The sequence below is a fragment of the Apus apus genome, chromosome 2 (assembly GCF_020740795.1).
Source record: "Apus apus isolate bApuApu2 chromosome 2, bApuApu2.pri.cur, whole genome shotgun sequence".
Lineage (NCBI taxonomy): Eukaryota > Metazoa > Chordata > Aves > Apodiformes > Apodidae > Apus > Apus apus.
In genome coordinates this window covers 151257571-151277567 of record NC_067283.1, presented here as the reverse complement: position 1 = coordinate 151277567, position 19997 = coordinate 151257571, and the positions used below count along the sequence as shown (strand labels likewise).

Sequence of the window (19997 nt, the reverse complement as noted above, 5' to 3'; positions counted from 1 at the left end):
ATCTCTTTGTTGTTTGTGTTCGTACACATATGAAAGAGTGTTCTTCTGCTCATGTGCTTCTGTCATATCCCCAATAACCAGAAATTGTTTTCTTTTAATCCTCTCTTTTTTCAAAAAATGATAACAAGCTGCAGACACTAATGTACAAACTCAAGCTATATTGATAATTTCACATCCAACCAACAAATAACAGATTTCCTATCTTAGAAAACAATGCCCAAAGCAGAGATGAAGAACCTTCTTGATCAGTGAGTTTGAAGCTGGAATAAAATTTATGTTAGACGACCAATGTGTACATGCAGATGGGGAGGTAGATGCTGTGCTTTCAGAAACTGCATTCATCTTGGGATGGTGCATTTTTTTTCCTCTGTTTCAGGCAGTTCTTCAGATATTCACCAGAAGCAGACTAGATAGACTAGTTCTGCCTGCTAATGAACTACAGCTGAAGACTGCAAGGCTTGGCTGTTTAGTCTGGAATGGCTTTTTAGTATCTTCAAATTATTGGCAGGCTATTTGAATTTGAATCTGCATTGTGAAATGCTGTGTCAAATTAGATTAAATGTAAAGGGTCTAATTTACCAACTGTTAGTAGTATTGTACATTCTACATAGTTAATGTAGCTTGTGCAATTAATACAAACCAAATACAAGCAACTTACTGTATGCTGCAAAGCATAAAATCCAATTGGTACCTTTTGATATTAAATGGATTTAGTACACTGGAATTGGATATTCAGAAATTGTTTTCTGTATTTGAATAATGAACTGGCAAGAACCTTATTTAATTACCGTGTTTGCTTTTCGCAAGTAATTTTCCTTTCTCTTGCTATAAAGGAAAAGTACATTTGCAAAGTAATACACTCTAATTATTGGGGAAATCTGTTGACTGGAAATAACATTACACAGGAAAGTTACTCATTTAAAAGGCTGATTTATTTAAATATATTCAGCAAGGATATTGTAAAGAATGTTTAGGGGTTTTGGTGTTGTTGATTTTGTAGGCTGTTTTATATGGCTGGGGAAATCTAGAAGAGCATCTTAGAGGACTGATGGACAAGGGACTTTGATGGTCCTGTGTTGGGATCTGACTTTGCAGAACATGATCAAATTGAACAGAAAACCTTTATATTTCCAAAACACCAGACAGTTGTTTTTTATCTGGCATTTGACTGGCTTTTTTTATATCATCACCAGTCAGTAAATTGAGAAATGGAGGAATTAAGTCTGCATGTACATGATTCTTCCTCACAGCCTGTAAATCTTCCTTCAGTGATACATCCTTTTTGGTATAATCTGTACACTTAGTGCTCACTTGACACTCAAGGAAAATGGATTTCTTTATTTTGCCACTGAAAAATAAGGACCTGGGAAGTATTTTGCGTTTACTCAGTCACTGAGGCAAGCAGCTCTGGTACCTGCAGAGAGCTCTAGCAGGGTGCGCAGGGGGGGTTTCTGAAGCAGGGAAACCTCAGGAGAGTGGACAGACCTGCCAGGACCCCACATATCATGCAACAGCAGCTGACAAAACCTGTCACTAAGGCGAGCAGCTTCAGTTTTTGGAGAAGGATGCGCAGAAAGGGTGTGCAGAAGGGTGTGCAGGAAGGGTGTGCAGGAAGGGTGTGCAGGAAGGATGCTGTAATTCTGCCAGCTTGAGCAGGGAGCCATAGTATCCAGCGGGCAGGAGGCCGTGTTGTCTCTACACTCTGCACCTGCCATGACTGATACAGCTTCTTAGGCAGAGCTCTAATAGGAACATGCTGCCACCCTGGCAGATGTCTGCTGGAAATCCAGTACTGGGCAAACAGTCTAGGAGGTTCCTGGCATGTGTGAAAAATGATTTCCTGACACAGCTGGTGAGGAAGACAAGAAGGGAGGGTGGCCTGCTAGACATGTTTCTTGCAAACAGAGAAGAACTTGTGGGTGATGTGGTGGTTGGAGGCCATCCTGAGCACAGCAATCAGTTTTCTGTTCTTGCAGAAGTAAGGAGGAAGGTCAGGAGAACTGCTACACTGGACTTCCACAGGGCAGACTTTTTCAGAGAATGGTTGACAGAGTTCCTTGGGAAGCAGTCGTGAAGGAAAAGGAGTCCAGGAAGGCTGGACATTCTTTAAGAAGGAAATCTTGAAGGCTCAGGAGCAGGATGTCTCTGTGTACTGAAAGATGAAGGCAGGGAAGAAGACTGACCTGGCTGAACAGAGAGCTTTGGCTGGAACTCAGGAAAAAAAGGCGAGTTTATACCTTTGGAAAAAGAGACAGGTGACTTGGGGAAAACAAAGACGTCATGAGGCTATACAGGGAGAAAATTAGAAGGGCAAAAGCCCAACTAGAACTTAATTTGGCTTCTGCCATAAAAGACTATTGCAAATGTTTCTATAAATACATTCACCAAAAAAGGAGGGCTAAGGAGAATCCCCATCCTTTATTGCATGCAGGGGGAAACATAGTGACAAAAGTGAAGTGAGGCACTTAATGCTTTCTTTGCCTCAGTCTTTGGGGGTCAGACCGGGTGTTCTTCCAGTACCCAGCCCCCTGAGCTGGCAGACAGGGATGGGGTGCAGAACAAAGCTTCCATATTTCAAGGGGAAATGGTTAGTGACCTGCTACACCACTCAGACAGACTATTGGGCCAGATGAGATCCACCCAAGGCTACTGAGGGACATGGTGGAATTGCTCACCAAGCCACTTGCCATCATCTATCAGCAGTCCTGGCCAGCCAGGGAGGTCCCAGTTCACTGGAGGTCAGCAAATGAGATACCCATCTACAAGAAGGGCCAGAAGAAGGAGGATCTGGGAACTACAGGCCTGTCAGTCTCACCTCAGTGCCAGGGAATGTTAAGGAGCAGATCATCTTCAGTGCCATCATGTGGCACATGCAGGACAACTAGGTAATCAGGCTCAAGGCAGGTCATGCTTGACTAACCTGATCTTCTTTTTAGTCGATGAAGGAAAGTTTGTGGATATTGTTGACCTCAAGTTTAGTAAAGCCTTTGACACGGTTTCCCACAGTATTGTCCTGGAAAAACTGGCTACTCAGAGTCTGGGACAATATCCCATCGTCACCTTCTCCACTGCCTGTTCTGTCCTCACATTGGCAGACACTGGTCTGAGGGTAGAACAGACAGCAGTGAAAGAGGCTGGTAAGAATGCTGGCAAGAATATGGTGCTGAATAATATTTGGCAGGTGATAAGACAACTTTGCTGTCCATCTTTGCATTCAGAGCACTTAGAGATGGTAAGTCTCAAAAAGAAGGTTTGCTAGACATTCATTTGCTCCTAAGATCTTCAGAAATAGAAAGGGGCAAAAGCCAGAGATACAGAGGGTCTTGGAAAAAGAAATGAGCACAGATGCATCTTAAAAAAAGCATAGAAAAATCTGTCTACCTAGAAATCAATGAGATAAAAATAACAGTAGACCAAATGAATTCATGCAAAAGGTCATGAGAATCTTTACAGAGGAACCTAAGATGTACTTTTATAATGATATTACCAGTGCAGGACAGGTATCACGTTTTGTGCAAGCTGGAATTGTCAGCTTCAGTATGAACTTTTGTTTTAATAGGATTTTTGTTTTAACCAGCAGTAAGCTGATATCTGTCCTCCTTATCCAGGAAACCCAGATTGCTGAGCACTTTTTTACCTGTTTAATGGGTCAGAGACACTGGTTTTCCTGACTGTTAGTTTTGCAGCAGTGTTTTCCCTTAGCACAGCATGTACCATGTTTGTTACTGAACTTGTTTTGTTCGTAGTGTAGTCTGAATCCCTGTTTCAGGTTGTAACAGGAAATAGGGGGCCACCTAAATAAATGAACAGCAAAAGATGCAGTTGAAAGGATAAATGTGGAAGGTCTGCAATCTTCAAATGAAGATATTTCTTGACATTTCTCAGCTTACTGAATAGTGACAGATAAGCTGATTTAGTTGCAGCAGTTTATAATGGTATAATCTGACAGATGCCTGCCTTGCTGGTCTCCCTGAAAATGAGGATGCACAGACCTTAGTTCACATTAAACTGTCCCCGAGGTGGGTTTATTAATTGCTGTTACATCCTGCTCTGCACCCTATATACGTGTGCCAACTTTCAGAAGAAACTGTGAGAGCAGTAATGTCTAAGTCATTGAAGGACCAGAGTTGTGGAGCCTGGTGACATTTTCCTGTCACACCCACTTTCCACCTTGAAAAAAGGATTTTTTCAAATGAGGATGGGTGTTCCCATCAAACAACAGGGTTTCAAAGTCAGCTGCCATTTCATACAGTTTCAAAAAAATGCTTCAGCTTAATGGTAAGGCTTCTTACTCACATGCATCATGGCCTGGACTGTGCCTGTTTGCCATTGCCTGTTTGGCATTGCCTTGAATTGCTACTGTGCAGGGCAGCTCCTCCAGCACAGCAGTGTTCTCAAAGCACAGCACCTTTCTTTGGCACAGATATTCCTCCCAGAGAGCTGAAACAGAGAAAGGAGATGTGGGAGCAATCTTTTCAGCCCTCTATGAACTCATGTGTACTATCTATATCTTACAATAAATTTCAATGCACAGCAGTGCTAGAGGACTTCGACTTGTCTGTTTGGGCTGTACTCAGTGCTCCTGATTCTACCTGCTTACAGTGTAGAACATGAGCTCAGTTGTCCTATACTTCATAAATAATGGAAAGAAGTGGCCAGTTCAGCTCCTTGGTTTTAGATGCTAGTTTTATGATGAAAACAGTAATTTCCTCCTCTTTGCAAAATATACTCTCCTAAACCCTGTGCTTTTGAACTGTCTGATGTCTAAAAGAGTTCAGCTGAGGTTGAATTTTACAAAGCACCATAAGAGAAGTGGGCAGACTGAAGAATTTAAAGCAGAGCTAATTGATAAAGATTTGCAGTATCTTTAATTCACACATTTTTTGAGCCCACCTGCAGCTGCGTTTCCCATTAGTTTTTATTTTTAAACAATAATCTATGCCAAGAAAGGCTGAAAATAGACCTATTGAAGTGTAGTCTTGCAAATAAAATACCATGTTACAATATTGGTACGGACTATAAAGTTATCTCACTTTTTTTATTCTGCTCATCCAAGTAGCATTTAAATGCCAGAGGAATTTTTGCCTGAAAAAATCAACAATGGATTATAAAAAAGGACATTTTTTCATGACATTGTATATCAATCCACTTCTAATTTTCTGTTGTTTCCATCAGCATTGCTTCATTCTCCTTTTTTCTGTATTCCATGAGGAGAGCAAAACAGATTTATGTTGAGGTTGGAGGCTTTGATACTTTCTGAGAACAACCAACTCTATGAATTATTATCAGCCACTTCTCTGTGGGACATGAAGAGCTGTCCTCTTTGTGTCTGCCACAGAATTCTAGTTAACATCTTGAAGATTTGCATAAGAAAGCTAAGGGAGACATCCCAGCTCAAGCTAAGAGGCATGGGATACAGGCTTTAGGAAAGACAAAGGAGAAAAACATAGGAGATGCATTGGTGCCGGTTGGTTGGTCTTCTCTTGATCCTGGAGGTGCATAATTTTTGGAACTGTCAGTGTCCCAAAAGGCACTCCATACTTAGTTGGCATGTAGGAATTGTATTTTTACCCCACCAATGATAAGCACTGGACTAAGTTGCAAATTAATTGTGTTTCTCTATAGCCATGCAACAGAATCACACAGAATCACAGAATCGTCATGGTAGGAAAGGATATCTGAGATCACTGAGTCCAACCATCAACACAAAAACCCCAGACAAACACAAACAACCACACACACCCCACCAAAAAACACCCACAATAAACCTCACCTCAGCCACTAGAGAATGACCTGAAGTGCCACATCTACATGTTTCTTGAATATCTCCAGGGTTGGTGACTCCACCACCTCGCTGGACAGCCTGTTCTCCTGCCTGACCACTCTTTCAGTAAAGAAATTCTTCCTAATATCCAGTCAGTGCCTTTGTGCAGCCCATATGCTGTAAAAAAGGAGATCTAGATGTATTCTGAATTTGCCTGGTGTTTCACAGAGTTTAAGGACAGAACACCTAGGTGCTTTTCTCACTTCTCTGTTCTCATAACACTTTCTTCTCCTGAACTACAGATAAGTCACTCCTGTTTGGGGAAACAACAACCAGATATAATCACTGAGTGCAAGTGCTCACACAATTTTCTTCTGCATCATTGGACAAAAATTGTAAAATGCGCACAGAGACCTCAGAAATAGAAGCTGTTACTGACAGTTGTCATACTACTCTTTGCAACTGAAATCCTGGGCATGAAATCACAGTTTAGGAAATAGTTTTATTTTAAGTATGAGCAGTTGAAATTTCAAATGTGAGTAATTTATACAAGCAGCGTTTTTTGACAGAGTTAAAAGTTTGTGTTTATGGTGCCCTAATGAGAAGTTTATGTTCTCAGTGTAAATGTCTTGTTTGGGAAGCTTTTGTATTAACCACGTTGTGATCTACCCAATTACATCTCCTCCCACAAGAGGTATAGTAATCCAGACATTGACCCTGGCTCATATTTGTTGATAAGATAGCAATGCCATCTGCATTTTTTAAATTAATATGCGTAACAAAGTATACCACAATGCCATCAAGCTGCAGTCTTTGCAGAAGGGGATAAAAGGATATGAGGAAAAAGGAAAGTTAATGTAGCCCCCTTCATAGTCCTTGCCACCCCTCCTAGAGCAGAGGGTGTATGTTTTGCACAGCACTGTCAACAGTGTTAGGAGACATTGGCTCCATGGTGGGACGTGTGAAGGACAGAGATGAACTTCTCTGTCGGACTGTTTGGACTGAGGGTCTTTGCATATGTGCCAGCACTGCTGGGACCTAATAGTTTTTGGTATGGCTTGGAAAAAAGGTACAGGTAGAACGAATGTGCTGTTATGATTACACATAGCATCACAGAATCATAGAATGGTTTGGGTTGAAAAGGACCTTAAAAATCATCTAGTTCCAACCCCTCTGCATGGCCAGACATCATCTCCCACTAGACCAGGTTGCTCACATCCACTTGCTAGTTAGCTGGCTAGGAGGTAGGGATGGTTGAAATCTGTCTGGTGCCAGCTACTTGATTAGAAATGAAAGGATGCCCACAACTGGATTTTTGTGGAAACCTCTAGGACAAATGGAAACAATGAATTTTAATCTCTGCATTTTATTTTCTTGATACTTTTGTTACACAGAGTAGTTTTTATGTCCCATCTGAAAACTGCATGCAGCATGCATACAAATGGCATAAGGACCTCTGTCTTCTGCTCTTGAATGCTCAAAGAGGACTTCACATGTATTACAACCTCATAATGAAAGAAATTCCAGATTTACCACAGCTCAAGTTGGGTAAGTGAACAGACGTTTAAAATCACTGAATATTTTACAGTGCTGCATTTTCAATGCACACTTTAGTACCAAAATTCTTGGGCTATTCAGATGGTTTAGAGGATCTTTGCTTCTATTTTCTGATTCCTGTTTATTTTGAGACATTCTTACAGGTGACTGCCTTCTCAGTTTATGTAGATCCTTTTATGGGTTGCAGCCTGATCTGTAGAGGGGTAAAAGGTTTTGATAAGTTTATTAAAATATTTGTCTTTCAGTGATTTGGGGCCTCAGTTGCTTTTTGAAGGCTTGAACTTCCCTTTCTGAATTGCCATGAAATCCGGGGAAGATTCTAGCATATTTTGTACACTTGAACAAACATTTTTTTAAAAACTGAAAAGAAAATCTGAAAGGTAATATGGGTGTTTTTGAAACACACTCCCTCTTTTACAATTTGTAATGTATTTCTTCCCTAATTACATAATTACCACTTGCTCTTTAAAATTATTCTGTTTTTCTTCCTAATTCAATTGTTTAGTAGATTTTCTGGTTTTGACAGAAGGCTTTTTTAGCTGGCCAGGCCTGTTAGGTCCAATGTGCAAGTGCTGGCTGGATTTGAGGGATGGAGCTCTGTAATTTGTGTTTAGTCATGTTTGTAATGACAGCATGAGCTCCAGTGAAAATTAGGCTCATCCCTGACTAATTCCTGCTCTTCCTCCTGTTTTCTCCTGAATTCAAGGAATGTGGCTCATGATTTCAGATCTGTGTTTTTGTGTCTGTATTTCTGTGTGCAGGTTTTGAAGTTACGAGTTTGTTATGTTGCAGAGATAATTCTATTAGGAGAGTCAATTGCATTGGCCAGTAGATTTTAAAAAAGGAGCAAAAAACATTTTCCAGTTTCACTGTTTAATGCTTATATACAAAAATGATCAAACATACTGCATTATGCTTTAAAGACTTATTGGCTTGATAGCTCCTTTCTTCTACTTCATGCTTTGTTCCTCAACATATATTACCCTTCAAAACAGACTAAAACCCATAGGGTGGGAAGAGCGCATACAATGTTATTGATTCCACCTATGAGGAAAAAAAAAAAAGACAGCACTTTTATTAGCAATTTACAAGCTCTCAGACAGAATCCAATATGCAACAAAACTTGTGTTTCAGGCATCTTTGTGATTAAGCACATATAATAGATTATTTCTGTTGCATCTGGACAGGCCTATAGGTTGGGAAACGGCAGAGTTATGTATGCTTGGTTGACCACAACCCAGAGCACATACTGGCTTCTAAATACAATTAGCTTGGTTTTCAAGTGACTCCTGGTACTGAAGTAGGCACTTAATTTCCAAATGTACTTATTGTAATACATGCAAACTTGCTAAATGCAAATACCTTTTTTAGCCTCTTAAGCAGAGTGCTATTTGCATGAATTTATTCACAGTCTGAAATTTTAATTTTGAGGCTAATCTTCTGACACCTGGTGCAAAACTCAGCAAAATCATGGGGTGTAAGATTCATCCAATATGATGAATATGAAACAAGTTTTTACATCTGTCTCCTGGTAATCACTAGGGAGAAAGAGACCCAGTTAGGATAACAGAACGTGTTATCTGAGAGTAGTGTTTTCTTCCTTGGGATGGCACGAACTACATATTGTACTTCCTAAATTTTCTCCACTGACCATATTGTAAACATCTATATTGGTCAGATTAGGCTCATCTAAAGATAGGTAAGATCAAGCCAAGACTATAAATCTCTGCAGACTTTCTTAATTATTTTTTCCTCATTCCCTCAGTAGCATATTAAAAGAAAAAAATAAAATAGCCTAGTTAAGACATTAAAAATGGGAATTACTGTATCCCAAATTTTACCAGCTGAGGATGGGTCTTTTAAGGTGCCGCCCATCTCAATCTATTCTTTCCCCTTCCTTAGTCCTGTTTAAAAAGAGCAATTTGGGGATTGGGAAGGGAGGTGGCCTGTTGGTTGTTCTGCTTTGATTCTTTACAGATACTATTAGAAAGTTCTACATTTCAAAATCAAGCCGCCAAAGTTGAAGAGCTGACTTCTGTTCTCTCTTGCCTTATAGTCCATGGTGCATTTAAAGTGGAATGTCCCTGTGCTGGATTCTCGCAGGACCACATCAAAGCACTGCTGCTTTGCTGCAGGAGTGGAGAGGTACTTCACACTCCACAAGGTGGTCCAGAGATGTCCAATCTTTTACTGATCAGGCACCTGGAATTGCTTACACAGTCCTGTGTAGCACAATAGGGAGAACATTCTCTTGCACATCTTTTTCTCAGACTTACCAATGGTGAGACTTTGCATTGAGTTCTGGAGTTGCCCATAAATACCAAAGTCTAATAAAGAAACTTCTAGCGAAAGAGAGGGTAGACAATGAAAAGCCCAAATCTGTTGTCTTTGTCCTGACAACAGCATTCAGGAACTTCTACAAGTTTAGTGGTGCAAATTACACAAGCAGAAGTTGGGCCTGCGCCTGTACAAGGTGGGTTGTGAAATGCACACATCCAAACAGAAACTTCTCTGGTAGGGAAGAATATAAAGTTGCCTATTTCTCACCTGAATAAACAGCACAGCATTAACATTTTGCATCTACTGTTCTTGAACTTGATCTTTTTCTTTGTTTTTTTTTTTTTTTCCCTAGAGGAGCTATCTCCAGAAGAGACGCTATCTCAGCTTTGTATGGAGCTGCAGGTATTTTCTTCAGCAGAATCTGCCTATACATTCTTCAAGTCCATTTTTCAAATGCCCAGTCACATATCAGTGTGGGGAGAAAAGGAATTTGGTGACATCAGAAAGTTTGTTGAATGTTTCTCTCCCACCAAAAATTTAACATAGTTTTCATTAGTCACAAGATGTTTAAGTCGCCAGCTGGATTGCTTTAACATCCTCAGTGAGCCTAGCTATGAATGTCAGAGTATGCAGAAAAAGAAATATTTGGAGGTAGAATGCAATTACAGCTTTCATGCTGACAGGAGAAAATATACTTTGGCAGGTTATACAACCAGATCTCTTAAAATAAAAATGCCTGAATGTGTAGGGAGGCTTATGGTAAAGAAGAAGTTATTTTGGCACAGAAGCGACTCAACAACTCTCTTGAATTTGCTTCTGCTGTGTTTATTTCACGTGAGACACAGCCAAGTCAAAAAGGGTGCAAGGAAGAAAAGCAAGTGTCAGCTGATCACTGGGGAAAATGCTTCAAAATCAGAGATTTAATAGATTTGCTTTGCTTAGTTTATCAGCAGAAGGAACTGCGTAGGGAAGAATCACAAAATAACAATTACCAGAAGGAAACTGAAGCCAAACCAAACTGGAAGTACATTCACACTCCAGCTACAAACGGTGGGCTAAAGTTTGTGAGCCATGGGTGAAAAATGTTTGAAATGGCAGATTTCTTAATTCTGAGTCTAGATTCGGATACTTTGCAGGAAATCTGATTTCATATAAATTTGATTTAGACAACCATAAATTCTCTGGCTCAGCTCTACTAGATTTAGAAGCTGAAAGGGTATAGGAGGTCAAACAACACAATCTAGCATCTTCTTTGGACTTATTTGCTGTGACTCTGGAAGAATCCAAATTTGCTTGGCTTATATCAGAAAATGCCAGCATTTGTTTCTCTCTGTTTTCTAATTCCTGTCTAATTCTTCTCCCAGCGAAACTTATTGACTTGTTTTGCATGGCAATATTAATAAAGTCAGGCTGGTTTGACTGTTTGAAAGCCGCTGGGAACACAGCACCAACAAAGAGGTGAATGCAGCAGCTAGAACAGCTGGTTCTCTAGGGAGTTATGAAAAATTTGGGTTTTCCTCTACACCATGAAAACATTTTGCCCTAGCAACTTGAGGTGAGAGCTTTCTATCCATCCATGCATAATTTGATGATAAACGCAGTGAATTTACAGACTCTTGAGACATAAATGTTGAGATCTTGTAGGATATTGGTGGGACAAAGATGTAGCATTGACCATCACTGCAGTCTAAGTGCTGGAGTTGCATGTACCCCTGTTGTACAGAGTAGTATTGACAATGATCTCCCAGTGTTTTGTTTCTAGGAGTGTGTGAACTGAAACCAGTTATTTTTTTAGCAGAACATATGAAAACTTGTCATTTGTAGAGGAAGAAAATCTTATTAAAAAGTATACAGAGAGAAGCCTCTCGGGTTAGTCTCCAATTACCACTGAGTTACCAGAACTAGGTTCATTTTAAAAATGAAATACAAACAAAAGAACCAAAAAAAGCATGCATTTAATCTGCTATAGCTTGGTATTCAACCCAAGAACAGAGCAGATACTCAATGCAGGAGAACGTGGAAGGGAAATATCTTTTTAATGTTCTGATTAATTTGTTAACAAACAAGTAAAAATAACCCCTAAAAAACCTCTGGGACTCCTTCCTTCCTTCCCTCCTTCCTTCCTTCCTTCCTTCCTTCCTTCCTTCCTTCCTTCCTTCCTTCCTTCCTTCCTTCCTTCCTTCCTTCCTTCCTTCCTTCCTTCCTTCCTTCCTTCCTTCCTTCCTTCCTTCCTTCCTTCCTTCCTTCCTTCCTTCCTTCCTTCCTTCCTTCCTTCCTTCCTTCCTTCCTTCCTTCCTTCTTTCCTTCCTTCCTTCCTTCCTTCCTTCCTTCCTTCCACAGGCCCCCCTTCCAGGTATGATTTGCATTAGTATGCATCATCTTTGAAGGCTCTGCTTTCAGTTTATGATGTAAGAGGCAGTTTATGACTAAATAAAAAAATAACAATTAACATACAGCATATGAAATTGAACATGAGTACATAAAGTAGTGCCCTGATTCTGAAAAGTGAAATGCTTCAGCAGAATCTTTTATCTATCAGTATCCCCCTGATATTTCCAGCACAATAGGCACCAGAGCGTGTGCCATTTTGGACAATGTAAACTCAGGGACAGTTTCTGTGTTATTCACACACACATTTTCTCTGTTTCTCTCTCTCTCTACACAGACATTTGTTTTTAATCAATGCTTAGCTTGCAGTGTCACCAATCTGGAAACTACCTGCAGAACAAAACATGAACAATGGGCAGGCTTTCAGCTGTGCTGTAGTCCTAACCAAAAAAAAGCCCTGGTCAAGAGCTGATAAGCAATTATTCTGGCATTATTTCTGGATTACTTCTGATAGTATTCCAAGTTTCATGGAAGTCGATAGGGAACCCAGGAATAGATGAAGGCTTGGTTCTGTACTCTGCACCAAAACATGGAGGTAAAATGCAATGGCTGCCTCTTGTTAAAGAAGTTGTGAAAACAGGGAGATTGGTATGCAGAGACTTTGCTGTTCACATGCACAACCTGGGCTTCAGAGCTTTAGCACAAAATTGCAGCCTAGAGCTGGAGAGCATGGAGAGCCCCAGCATGTCCTAGTGTGGGCAGGAAGCAACAGCAGACTCTAGGGTGTCTGTTTTCATCATTTGCTGAGGATGCAGTGTTTTCGTTGGGGGTTTGGTGTTCATTTCCCCCCCCCCCCCCCCCCCTTCTGCAAGCACCCATGGTGTCTTGGTGTGACATGACTGAGAAGGATTCTTTCACTACCAGAAAAGAGACAGTGAGCCATGGTTTAGGATTTCAGAGCATCCAGCACCATCTGGTGGTTAATTTGGAACCCAATTTTTATTTTTAGTTTTTGTCCCAATTGATCCATCTGCAATAGAGTCCACAAAAATTGAGGTTGTTGCCAATTCTTGCTCAACAACTGTGTAGCTGAAACATTTTGCTCTAAAATATGTGGCTCTTTAAAAGTAAAAGTTTCACCAGCTTTATTTGGGGTGAAAATAACTAACTGAAAATTACTACCTGAAAATCGTAGCTTTAGTAATAATTATAAATCAAGAGGATTTTTTTTTATTGTTGTTGTTACTAAAAGGACTTAACCTAACCCATGAACTGATTTCCCTTTGTAACACTGTCATGATCTCAAAATGTGCTTTCTCTCCCCCAGCTGCTGAGCAATCCAGAGAAGATAGCAGAACAGATAAGCAAGGACCTTGCCTGGCTTTGCTCCCACCTCCTGACCCTGTGGACCCAGTTCCTGGAGGTGGCAACACTCCACCCAGAAGTAACAGCGTATCTGACTCAGGAACATCACATGCTAAGGGTAATGTTAAGAAGTTAAAATCAAGTTCAGCAACAGTCACCTCCTGATAGACATTAATGATTTATCTGGATATTTCCAATATTTTTCTGCCCATATGAGTATTACTCGAAATGAGGTGAGCAGGGCAAGAAGTGAAGAAGAGGTGAAACACAGGATTTGAAATTACAGATTTCAATTTCTGCAATGAAAGCTGTTGCTTTGATGGGACCCATGATCCTGTGTAAAATGAGGGCACTTTGAATGCCAGGGTCAGACATAGAACAGGAGGTGGGTGGGAAGAGATATTTGTTGCCTGTACTTGCTAAATATCCATAAATCTCAAACATTTGTTTTAGAAAGCACAAGTGTCAAAATGACAAATGACCAAAAAGATTATTTTATCTCAACTTTTTCCACAAAAACTGCCATGAGTAAGATGGGTTTGTTCTCTTCTCTGTGTCACAAATACATATGTAGCTAGTTCTTGCCCTTCTCCTCGTGAGGTGCACACAGCAAAATACTAATATTGTTCATGTGGAAATTGCTTCTTGTACTTGATAATAAAGAAGGCACAAAAGCACTTTTCTTTTGAGCTAACGCTGTCAGATCTGTTTATCTGATTAGCTCAGCAAGTGCTGTGCCTTCCTGTAGGACATTTTTGGTTATTGGCCAGACATCAGTTCAGCACATCACCTGACCTGAACTCATAGTCTGATCTAATCATTAGAGAGGGGACATAGAGAAAAAGATAGGGTTCACCTTGCTTAGCTTTAGTAGTCTAAAATGCAGTTGTTGACATCTCTAGCCTATGTTCTGGCTCCTGTCAAAGCCAAAGGAGGTCTGGTTACTCTTCAGAGGGACCCAACTCTCCAGTTTTTCTCCCCAAGAGTATGATTGAACTTGCAAGTAGGAGGCACAAAATCAGGAAGAGATGACAAAGTGGCTGATGCTGAAACTCTCCTGGTTAGTTTAACTAGGTCTCCCTTTACTTTGAGAGGACCTGTGTGTCTTTCAGCCAAAGGACTCAATTCTGTATGCACCCAGCTCCAGCAAGATGAATCCCAGCCTGGGGTTTGTTCCAGGCTCAACTGATGCAGACTGCCTGCTCGACCTTTGGCAAATGACATACCTTTGTGTGCTGCAGTTCCTCCCCATATAAGGGGGGGATAATACTTTCCCAGCTTTGGAAATGAGTTTGAGATGAAAAGTCACACTATTAAGGTACAGTCCTTTTGAAGGGGGATGCTAGTCCTTTTTTTTAGAAAGGCTGTTTTTTAAAACACAGCTGGGATTTAGGGAGATGCCGAGATGCTGTGAAATATGCCTTTCCCTGCCATTTTCTGATGCTGTAACAGAGGTCACTTTTACAAACATTATTAGTAATGTATGGGCTGCAGTTTAACAGCTTAGTACATTTGATTGCATATTATGCTTGATTCGTTTAAACTCGAAGCTTTTTCCAGGGCAGATAGCAGCACTGAATTTTTTATACCTTATTTCACACTCCGCGCTCTGCCAGCCACTTCAGAGCTGTGGCTCTTTTGCAATTGATTATCCAACACAGAACAGATCTAATGTCCATGAAGAGATTTGAAGAGCTCTCATTACTAAGTATCATGTCATAGGCAGATGTGTTTCTACCATGATAGAGCATATTCTCCTCTAAGCTGATACATAAGACTTCCTTTGCTCTCTTGAGAGTCACTGTGGATGTTCCCACAGAAGAAATGATGAATTATGAATGGTTCTAATTCTGTAACTAGCTCCTCTACTGCTATATGTTTTGCACAGTGGGAAAGGAAGAGTAGAGGGGAAAATGGTATATTTGACAGCTTTTAGAAGAATAGTCAGAAGGTGCACATAAGCAAATCTTGAACTACAGTCAAGGGACACTTCTTGTCTCCCAGCAAAATGTGCCACAACACCAGCTGCTTTGTGCTGGACTGGGACAGTGAAGCAGAATGGAGCTCTTTGTTTTTTTCTGCCACCAGAGTGGTGCAGACAGAGCACACTGAGGGATCTGGGCTTGACAGTTACTGCTCCATTATTAGCCTGATTGTACTTGCACCTTTCAGCAGATCTTAGGTTTCACTTGTATGTTTCTTCCTCAGGTGAGGAGATTCTCAGAAGCCTTCTTCTACACCGTGCACCAGAAAGAAGCTGTGCTCACATTCCAGGAAGGCTTGTAAGTAACACATTTACTCCCTTCTATCATTGGAATGACTGAAAATGTAGTTTAAAACATTTTACAATCGAGACTGAGGTCTTTTTCTGCTGATTAAGAAGGAGTTTGGTTTGGGAGAAGTCACTGAGTTTATTCTAGCTCCACATTGTAAAACCATTGAAATCAGTGTCAAAAGTAAGTGACTCCAATCAGGTCCCAGAAATTGTTCATTTCAAAATTACTATGTTCTAGTAATATGATGCAGGAGATCCTGTCTTCCCACCTCTCAGTTGCAGTTGGGTCCATTTCTCTTTAGACCATATCTCCACCACTACCACCAGCCTCAGGGAAGGCAGAAGTATTCCTTTATATCTTTCTTGAGTTAACTTCCTAAACCCACTACAGTAGATCCAGTAATGGTACTTTTAATGGGAAAGAACTGCTAAAAAGGAACAGAAGCTTAAAATTTAAAAATTTGCTTTTAACTATTGCTAATATACATTTTTTAAGGTAGACAGTCATGGATTTCTTTTGATCCAGCCCTATATATAGCAGAAGGGATCTTTAAATACAGACAGGAGTATTAAACAGCCAATACAAAGCTATGGATGTGCACTAGATGCAGCATTTGATGACAGCAATGAGGAATACCACCACATTAGATGGAGGAACCAAGGGAGTGATGTCAGCTCAGGACTGATAATTAGTTGACTGAGAGTCAGCAGTGCAAAAAGTCTGGGAAAACAAATGTTGCACTGGGTTGCATTCATTAAAGTAAGCTATAAAACAATGGCAAGGTAAATAACTCCTTCTGATTGACACTTCTCGCTTGGAACGAATTTGTGCAGCATGAAAAGACACTTTTAGAGCTTCACCAGGGCAAATCTTACCTTCAGTTTTAGCTGATGATCCCAAGTGAAGCCCATGGGTAACGATCAGGACCTGACCCCTGAAGGCAGAGTTCAAAGAAAGATCTCAGATTTGAATTTCTGAGTAAGGAGAGATGTCTGGACTATTTTTCCATTGAAACAGGCTGTTACCTGTGGGACCACAGCATTGCCAGGGTGGAAACACATCTTTCACAAGGGGCTTAAAGGCCATGACACCAGGTCTTGTCACAGTGATGAGCTTAAGTGAGACACCTGCTTCTGTCTGGGTGCAAAGAAGAAAATTACTTTCTCAGAGCTGTCACTAGGGACATTAACGCTGATTCAGTATTGATGGAAAGGGCCATGACTTAATTAGTGGATGGGTTGTAAGAGGCTACCTTGTTCTGCCAAATGAGAGCAGCACCATGGCTGCAGGGGCCCAGCTGTGCTCTCTTAGTCCTCCCATGTCAGGTTTGAAGTGAGGTATATACAAGGATAACCCCATGTCAAGATCCTGACGTGAGGGCACAGACACTCATGGCCCCATTCAAGCAAACATAACCCTGCACAGGGGGAAGCCTAATTGCATGAAGTGCTTTCATTTCTCCAGGACTAGCCCATTTCCTGCAGATAAACATGTTTTCCTCAGTGATTATCAAGGAAACTGAGTAAAATATAATAAAATAAAATAAAATAGTTTACAAACTTTAAAAGTTGGTCTATGTAGTAAATTCAGACTGCACAGGCCTCATGGCAGAGTCATGTTTTCTTTTTGATTTTGCTAGATTATGTTGGAAAAATAGTCTTGGCTGCCAGAGTATTATTAATGTTGGGGGTAGCAGTAGGGACTTGAGTTCACAGAGTGTCCAGGTGAGATCAGCTCTCAGGGTGCCAGGTGCTGTGTAACCACCTCAAACATTAACCATTTTCCCCCAGTTCTTTCTTCCTTCTTATCAGACAAGACTTTTTTGCCTCCCATATTTTTGTGAGTTGACAGAAGATGACACATCATTTTCAGTAGTTTGGGTATCACACTGGGGAGGTGGGGGGGTCTGGGTATCACATGGGGGGGTGGTTCTTGTAGGTGGTGACACAGGTGACATATCCTCCCAATATTTTACAGTAAAAAGTATATTTTTTCTCAAACCTTCCAATTATCAGTGATCAACCTTTTGTGCCAGAGATTGCTCTCGAAGCAAGTTTAGTGTATTACCTTTATGTGTGGTCTTTAGTAAGATGCTGATGCTATTAATATGTCAGTGAGACATATTTTTTGTGCTAAGAGTTAACTCTAAACACCCAGTTGTTGCTGCAGGCAGGAATGAGCAGTTAGCTCTTTGTGACTCCTCTCTGAGTCATGTTTTAGCAACCACTGATTTGTTTATCTTTGAGGAAAAAATAACCGGCCTACAGGTAAGAGCAAATGACAGACAGCAGCAATTATCACAGAATCACAGTATTGTTCTGGTTGAAAAAGACCTTTGAGATCATTGAGTTCAGCCATAACCTAACTCTACCAACCATTAACCGAACTCTACCAAGGCCTGTGCTAAACCATATTCCTAAGTGCCACATCTACAGGTCTTTTAAACACCTCCTGAGATGGTGATTCAACCACCTCCATGGGCAGGCTGTTCCAGTGTTTACTTACCCTTCTAGTAAAGAAGTTTCTTCTAATATCTAATCTAAACTTCCCCTGGTGAAACTTGAGACCATTTCCTCTTGTCCTAATTATGTTTTGAAGTTGAAGCCAATGTGCTGGTCTAGACAAAGGCATCTTCCATGCTGGCATGAACTACAAACCTGCTGAGTTTTGCTTCATAATGTGTAAAGTGTGTTTTTTGCTTCATAATGTGTAAAGTGTGTTAACTGTGACACGTTGAGTACCTGCCTTTTGCCAGTGGTAGCTGGAAAAACTGCATGTGCTCTCCTATGGGATCTGTGAAGAATTGCATTCAGCTGACCATCTATGAGCAGCTTGTCACCTTCCTCTGTATTCCTTAGCATAGAGATATTCATCAAAGAGTCAACACAAATATACAAACTTTGCATTTGATGCTTTTTCTCTATTTTGAGGAAGATGCTTACATAGGAAAGCTCATCAGAACTAAAAATCATTGCATTTATTATAGCTGAACCCACATTCATGTGGCACTTTAATGTCACATTCACTAATGAAAGCCAGGTAGCATTTTCCATGGCCCAAAAGATGGAAACAAACAGGTCTTCTAGTTCTGCCAGCAGACAGTGACTGAATTGATGTGTCTTAGCTCTTCCAGACACAGATAAATGTGAGATATCACAGTGCTCTGAGGACTGATACAAGTGAGATAGAGGACCTGCCATGCCTCCCCCTTGGCCTTTTTCCTCCTTCTACTGTTAACATTTTTTATTATTGCTTCCTGTATCTGGGTTTTGAAACTCTTACCACAGCCAGACTGACAGATCTCTTTTCCTGACCAGAAAGCCAGCTGAGGGATCCAGTCTCATCCAGCTGCAGTGACCTTTGGGAGGACAGCAATAAGTTATGGTAGCTAAGAAGACCTTGTGGCAACAGCAGCTGGAAAAACGTAAAAAAGAGAGAGGTTTTGCAGTGAGGGAGTGTGCAAGTTGTAGGTATCCCATGCTGGTTACCCCCTCATCATGCAATATTGCCTCCTCTCCATTTAAGCACATTGCCTCTGTCCTCTGCCTACATACCCAGCTTTGCTGCCCAGTTTGCAGGAGAGATGGAGAAACAGCTCAGTAACGACCCAAACACTCAATTTCTTTTGTTCTTTGTTACCAGGATTCAAAGTCATGGACAGATTTCTACAGAAATTCGTAATTCAGAGTATTTCACCAGCATGCCCCCACTCCCAGCAGAATGCCTCGACATAGATGGGGACTGGAACACACTTCCAGTTATTTTTGAAGATAGGTACATGGATATGCCTTGCAAAGGTGAGTGAAACACCACAAGGTACAGCTTCATGAGACAGCTTGAGCTGAGGGAGGTTCCCTTCCCCAGCCCTAGGTAAGCAATTTCACATCCCTCAGGCTGATTCTGGCTTGGATCAGTGTGTGATCCACCGTGTAATGTAGCAGTATTCTTCTGTTTTCCCTAGTAGTAATTCAGAGTATTTCCTGTAGCTTCATATTTTTCATCTTCAAGGTAAGCTGTTTAGCTACAAACAAAAAACCTGGGCAAAATCTGGAAAGAAAACAACATCTTTGGGGTTTTTGTGACTGTACAAATTTAAATGAAGAACAGCAATATGGATTTCATTCCCATTGTGACATCTAGTGGTGAGAAATCTCAGAACAAACCCCACAATTTCAGCATAAAGCCCAACACTGTTCCTCAAAGGCAGCATTGCTTCCCAAAAAGTACTTTCTTGTTGAGTACCGAAATCAAGTTTTTAATTAGAAATTATTTAGTTCCACAGAATTTTAGTAAAATCTCATAGCCATTGGTTCCCTTTTGTGTTGTTTTGTATTCAACTACGAAGATTATCAAGGATGCAATATGTACTAATATTATAGATGACCCTAGTCTAGTAAATGTGGCCAGTGGTCCAAAATTTCCACTCT

The 19997-nt window shown here is 40.7% G+C and overlaps 1 protein-coding gene across 1 annotated transcript in view; it reads left to right on the top strand.

Annotated features, from left to right (window-relative positions):
- Positions 1 to 19997, top strand: part of FAM135B (family with sequence similarity 135 member B) — a 208918-nt gene that overhangs the window by 173884 nt on the left and 15037 nt on the right. Inside the window, exons 8-12 of the mRNA XM_051611777.1 lie at positions 7159 to 7312; positions 9954 to 10003; positions 13257 to 13412; positions 15503 to 15576; positions 19213 to 19367. Coding sequence (XP_051467737.1) covers positions 7159 to 7312; positions 9954 to 10003; positions 13257 to 13412; positions 15503 to 15576; positions 19213 to 19367 — 589 coding nt within the window. The remainder of the gene's footprint in view (positions 1 to 7158; positions 7313 to 9953; positions 10004 to 13256; positions 13413 to 15502; positions 15577 to 19212; positions 19368 to 19997) is intronic.